The sequence below is a fragment of the Trichechus manatus genome, unplaced genomic scaffold, assembly GCF_000243295.1.
Source record: "Trichechus manatus latirostris isolate Lorelei unplaced genomic scaffold, TriManLat1.0 scaffold00012, whole genome shotgun sequence".
NCBI classification, from domain to species: Eukaryota; Metazoa; Chordata; class Mammalia; order Sirenia; family Trichechidae; genus Trichechus; species Trichechus manatus.
In genome coordinates, this window is record NW_004443948.1 from 3,697,649 (window position 1) to 3,704,026 (window position 6,378).

Below are 6,378 nucleotides of genomic sequence, written 5' to 3' on the forward strand. Positions count from 1 at the left end.
CACACACACACACACACACACACACACACACACACACACACACACACACACCTCCAGGGAAAATGCCCTTAGAAAATTCATTTACCACTGTCCCGTTTACCATCAACTCTAACAGCTTCTTTGAACTAACAAAGTTTTTAATTTAAGAGCCAGAGGTGCCTGAAAATTTATTATTGAATTTAGGAATAAACTTCAATCAGAATTGACTCCTTTGAAGCCAGTATTTAGGGCATAGAACCCAAAGAAGCGTTTTCAGAGATTTGTAGAAATACTAATTTATGCACTTTTTATTCTTCACAGACATTAGATTTGTTGGTATTTAGCTATAGAAAATATGCTGCATGGATTCTTGGGACCCAAACCACTAGTCTGTAAACTGCAATAGGGCGGGCACTGTGTCTGGCTTGATTGCTGTTGTTTGTTCTGTGCCTGGGAAAGTGTTCACAGAGAGTAGGCATGCAATATCTGTTAAGTGACTAAATGGGTGTATTGTTAACAGTGGTTACAAACTTGAAGGGTGCCTAATTTAATAATCTACTTTTTGAAATGACACAATACAGAAAACCTTCAGTGGGATTCTGTCACAAAAAGTTATAACTTTTGGTTCAATTAGTTAGAATCTGATTTATTAATAACTAAGTTTGCTATACTATTGAGATTTTCAGTTCAGGGATTTGTGTTGCAAGGAGTGTATTTATTCAATTTATAGGAATGTGCTTCTTTGAATCTTGCAAATAGAAACAACCTGTAATGCAAAACAAATCTAGAATAGTGACTTTTCTGCGTTTTGAATAGGAATCTGCTGATAATGTTTATCTGACCTACTTTATGTAACAAAAATAAACATGTATATATGCTTTGATTATAGTCAACACACGTTTAGATCATAATCAATATTATCAGATATTCGTAAGGTCATTCTTTTGAAGTTTAGATACAATCAGTATTGGAAACCAATTTTTTCCCCTAAAAGGAGTTATTTTGAATTGATACTTCATATTGACATAACAATTCTTTATTCATTTAGCTGTTTGAGTTAATTTTAAATGCACTGGTATTTACTCTTAGCTCATTTGTATTAATGAGTTTGAGACTGTATTTTCTAACTACATTGAGGCTATGTTTTCATAGGTGTTGACTGACTTTTAAAAAATAGACAATGGTTAATATTATTTAGAATCCTAAACTGTGATTAAGCATAGATATAAATGACAAATGTAATTTAGTGTGTAATATCTATGTGTTCACACTTTTGGGAATAAACATCAAAGGCTGACTTTAGTTATCCAGTCTTTCCATTTTACATCCTTGTGAGCCTCTCTTTAACGGTAAGGCTTCAGGATTTCAGTAGATTCATCCGTTAAAAAGATATTTGTCATTTATACTCGGTTCATTCAACTTTAGCTGGTGGATGTGGTTGACGAATTTATTCATATGATTTACTTTTCCATCTCTAAGTGTTAAAAGGATTTGTCTAGTTAAAGAAATACTGTCAGGATGGAAAGTGTATGTTTTCAGGTTCTTGGAGCAAGGGGCGGAGGGTGTGGAAACAATAGGGTGTCTGAAATCAAGACTTCACAATCCCTAGGTGTTCTCTAAGCAAATTCAACCCAAAGGACCTTTAACAAAAGGAACTAAGGTTAGAAGAATGGTCTTATGCAACTTGGCTTCCATAGTGAGGAAATTGGAAAGTTGTTCTCTTTTTCTGTAGCTGTGAAAAGCTATTCATGCAGAGTAATGACATCAGAGGAGGAAGTTATCTTAGGTCTCTTGTCAGGCTTCAGAACACATCTCCTTTGAACATAAACCAAACTAGCTGCTATTCCGTCAACTCTGACTCATGGCAACCCCGTATGTTCCACAGTAGAACTATGCTCCACAGGTTTTCAATGGCTGATTTTTTGGAAGTAGATCACCAGGTCTTTCTTCTCGGGTGCCTCTGAGTGAGCTTCGACTTTCAGCCTTTCAGTTAGTAGCTGAGTATGTTACCCGTTTGCACCACCCAGGGACTCCCATTTTAATATAATGGTGTCGAAAATAGGAGTGTATGTTTAAATGAGGCCTTTAGGGATCAGGCTAGAGGTGTGATTCCTGGCCATGTAGGGAATGTGCACGTGGCCAAAGGAAGAGTGGTTTCTTCTAAAGGCATTAGGATGCAAATAATAAACATCACTGTGCAGGTCAGACAACTTAAAGCCTATACTTAGCCAGATTCTAGCCTAGAATCTAGACTCCTTCTACCAGCTGTCATAACTAGATATTCGCCGCAGACCACAGTCTGTGGGACATGATTATCTGAGGGATGGCCACTTCATGTTTTCTAAGACCAGGTGTTATTACTATTAGTACTGACATGTTTGAAGCACATTCCACTTCTCTGATCCTGTGAAATCTCCCGACTCTGATAACAAGATGTGACACTGTGATGCCTTATTTTCAGTAACAGAGATGTCACTACACTGCTCTCTTTCTAGGCGCCCTGGTGGCAGTGCAGTGGTTAAGCGCTCAGCCACTAACCAAAAGGTCGACAGCTTGAGCCCACCAGCTGCTCTGTGGGAGAAAGCTGCAGCAGTCTGCTTCCGTAGAGCTTTACAGCCTTGGAAACACTATGGGGCAATTCTGCTGTGACTTACAGGGTTACATTGAGTCAGAATTGATTCGACGGCAGTGGGTTTTTGGGTTTTGCTCTCTATTGGCAATGTTTTGTTTAAAAAAAAGTACATATTTTGAATACAATTGTTAGAGAAATTATTTTATTAAAAAGGGAAGTTAGGGAAAGCAGGTTTGCAAAAAAGAAAAAAAATCAGTACTGTCGTGCTCAATGTATAAGAAATCCTTATTTCCTAATCTCTAAGGTCCAAAAGGAATTATTTTTCGCAAAGAACAAAGTAACATTACAAATTTATAGCAATTTGAAAACTGCTACCACAGCATTTTATAAATGTAGCCATATCAGAATTGCATGATGCTCTTTCGGGTCCCAAAGTCTTCTGAGGTATCCATGTTTGACTAAAATGAAAGACGTAAGTGTTGAAACGGACAGTGGTGTGGTTCAGTGGCAGAAAATTCTCATCTTCCATGCAGGAGACCCGGGTTCAATTCTCAACCAATATACTTCAAGCACATCTACCGACCATCTGTTAGTGGACGCTTGTGTTGCTATTATGCTGAACAGATTTCAGTGGAGCTTCCAGACTAAGACAGACTAGGAAGAAAGGCCTGACAAGCTACTTCCAAAAATCAGCCAGTGACAACCCTCTGGATCATGACGGTCCGATCCTATTGTGCACTGCATCATTATGAGTCAGGTGCCAACTCAACAGCAGCTAACAACAAATGTTTAAAAACAAGACAAACATGTTTATCTCCAAAAGGTCTAGGAAAGGCATTACCAGGTCAAACTCATAAGAATTTACTGACACTTAAGCTTACTCCATTCACAAACATCAGCCTTGCTGCCAATTCTTAAACAGACTTTTTCTACTAAAATGTAAATAGCACAGTTATCTAATTTTCCTTCCAGGAAAATAATAAAAATTATTTTGAAAAATCATCAGTTTTTATTTCAGCAGAGCCAAAAATAAAGCACATTAAAAAAAAAAAAAGCGTAACAGCAATAAATTTTATTGAGTTTTTTTAACAAAATAATTTGTAAAAACAAAAGCCCCACAAGTAAACAACATAGAAAATAATGTTACTTGGCATCATCACATACATCTGAGAATCAAAAACTGTCCTGGGTTAATATTCCATAATACAGTAAAATTTTTTGACCCATTAATATTCAGGGAAACTGTGGGATTCAATACTATCAATAAGGAAACCTAATCTTTCAACATTACAAAATGGTTTATGGATGATAAATTACACAGCTAAGCTTTTCATTCCTCCCACCAACCCTTATACCACATGTATCCTTGTCCTAACATTTATTTACTGTTTATCAACATCAGTGCAAAATGTCTATCATCCCAAATTAGCCAGCTTTCTTCTGAGTTCCTCTGGGTTTTTATGGTGGGATGTGCTGGAACTCACACATTACAAAGTCATTTTTCAAAACTAACTCTAAATTCTGCTTCTGACTAATCTTCCACTTTCCTTTGTATTTTCTCACTCTATATACATTTCACACCAACGCATCTGTACCTTAAAAAATAGTACTAATACAATAATACACATATAGGCAGTAATTTTTGACAAAGTTGTACTTTATTTATCAAGAAAAAAAAGTTAATTTTTATTTTAAATATTTAGGTTAAGTATTGTTATAGTGGTAGTCCTTAACTGAAGGTGATCATTCCATTTAGAGGGTTCAATATAGACATTCAATATGATACAGGGTTCAACATAATATAGTTCAAAATTAAACAGAGATTAAATTATAATTTACATGGAGAAAATCTCCTTATTTCTTAGAAGACCAAACTATGCTGTTTTATTACTTACAAAATGTTATTAATTCAGTTTTTTTGTTTTTTGCTAATTGCATCCAATTTACTTTTATAAACTTTACAAAAGAGAGCCTTAATTTTTGTAAGAGGTCTCAATTTTAGTTTAAAATGTAATTCTTTTCTGCCAGTTAAAATAATTTAAAGATGTGCACAATATGTTTGTGCTGTTTAAGGCAAGTGCCAAGCACATTTTAAAAGGTAATAAACTTACCAACTAGAATGTTCTCCCAAAGGAAAAAATAAAAAAAGATCATGACAGTTTTTTCTTTTTAGACAGATGTTTAAATAGCACTTTACTTTTAGATCATTAAAAAATAATTTGGCAGCTGAACCGCCTATGGTCATAACATACAATCGCTTACAAAGGACAAGCAACAGATACAGAATTAATTATATACTTCTAATATTTTTACAAGTCTTTTTAAGTTGGTGCCTAGTGACAATTGACAAGATTCTTATATCCAGTGTAAAAAGATTGAGAACATAAATTGACACTAAGTAATGAATATAATTTCTCTATGCCATGCAGAAAAGAAGTCAACTTTTTGCAGATCATCACTCCTAAACAGTTGTAATTAAAATCCGAACTGTTCCCATTTTTGCATCGTCATTCTTTGGCAAAAGATTCAAAATAGCCATGGGTTAGGAAACAACTGTTCACTCATGGTCTTCATTTTTGCAAAATAAACTTGTTTTGTAAAAGGAATCTGCACTGTGCCTGGTTTATACTACACAATATTAAATAAGAAAAATATTACGACTTTGTTGTCTAATCTACTCCTAAAGCTTTGAGTTGCCTTTCAATCTCTTCATCAGAGATTGTTGCCTTTGAAGTAGAGGCAGATGGTAAACTTCGGGCAGCTGACGGAGCTTTGGCCATCTATATGAAAGAAAGGAGAAGATAAAAAAAAGATACATTATCAAACATTTGGATTAGGACACGCCATGAGTTGGGGTCGAAGGCAACTAACAACAGCAAGAAAGGATGTGCTGCAAAGAAGTTTAATTTTCTTCTCAAACAAATGTAAAAACATGCACCTAACACGAAACCAAAAAACCCGTTGTCCTCCCGTCGATTCCAACTCACAGTGACCCTACAGGACAGAGAACTGTCCTCTAGGGTTTCCAAGGAGTGCCTGGTGGATTCGAACTGCCAACCTTTTGGTTAGCAGCAGAGATCTTAACCACTGTGCCACCAGGGCTCCCCTAACAGGAAAGGACAATTTAAAGCAATTAAGTGACAAAAGTGGTAGAAGCTATTTCTAACTAAGCAAAGAAGAAGACATTTATACCTTTCCAGAGATTTCAATTCCAATTTCATCAAGAACTTGATTCACAATATCCTGGCTTTCTTCTTCTTCATCAGAGCCATCAAAGATGTCATCAAGTGTATCATTGACTTGAAGGGGAGACAAAGCAGTCATTTTCAAATGGATTTCAGGTTAGATTTACATTTTTAGAAGACAGCCCAACTACATATATATATTTTATACTGTACAGAAAGGCAAATTTAAGTGAACCAACAAATTACAAAGGTCACTTTCAAATTGCAGTGAATACATTCTGAGGCATAAAATTGGGAATAATGTTCATCTCAACACAAATTATCCTATAATAAAACAAATCTATTCTTATTTTTTAAAAAGTATCTTTTACAGCTAATAACTTTATGATATCATAGCTATAAGCTTAAAGTTTTTAAATATGATTCCAAAAACTCTTATCCACTGAGCTGATCAGTGAGAATATGCAAAAATCAAATATGCTGTTAATATAGGGAGACAACTTACTGTTTTTATATCTATAAGCTCATTCTCAGCCTTCTTAAATTTACACTCAAGATGTAGAACAAATATTCTAACAAAGTCTAAGGTACAACACATTATTAAACGTGTCAAGAATTATGTCCAATTCAACCTTCCATTTC

At 35.2% G+C, this 6,378-nt stretch overlaps 1 protein-coding gene across 1 annotated transcript in view; it reads right to left on the reverse strand.

Moving 5' to 3' along the window:
- Positions 1-2,693: 2,693 nt before the first annotated feature.
- The window catches only part of CHMP2B (charged multivesicular body protein 2B), a 9,217-nt gene continuing 5,532 nt past the window's right edge, over positions 2,694-6,378 (reverse strand). Inside the window, exons 3-4 of the mRNA XM_023726636.1 lie at positions 5,744-5,850; positions 2,694-5,331 (exon numbers count right to left, since the gene is read on the reverse strand). Coding sequence (XP_023582404.1) covers positions 5,221-5,331; positions 5,744-5,850 — 218 coding nt within the window. The 3' untranslated portion in view covers positions 2,694-5,220. The remainder of the gene's footprint in view (positions 5,332-5,743; positions 5,851-6,378) is intronic.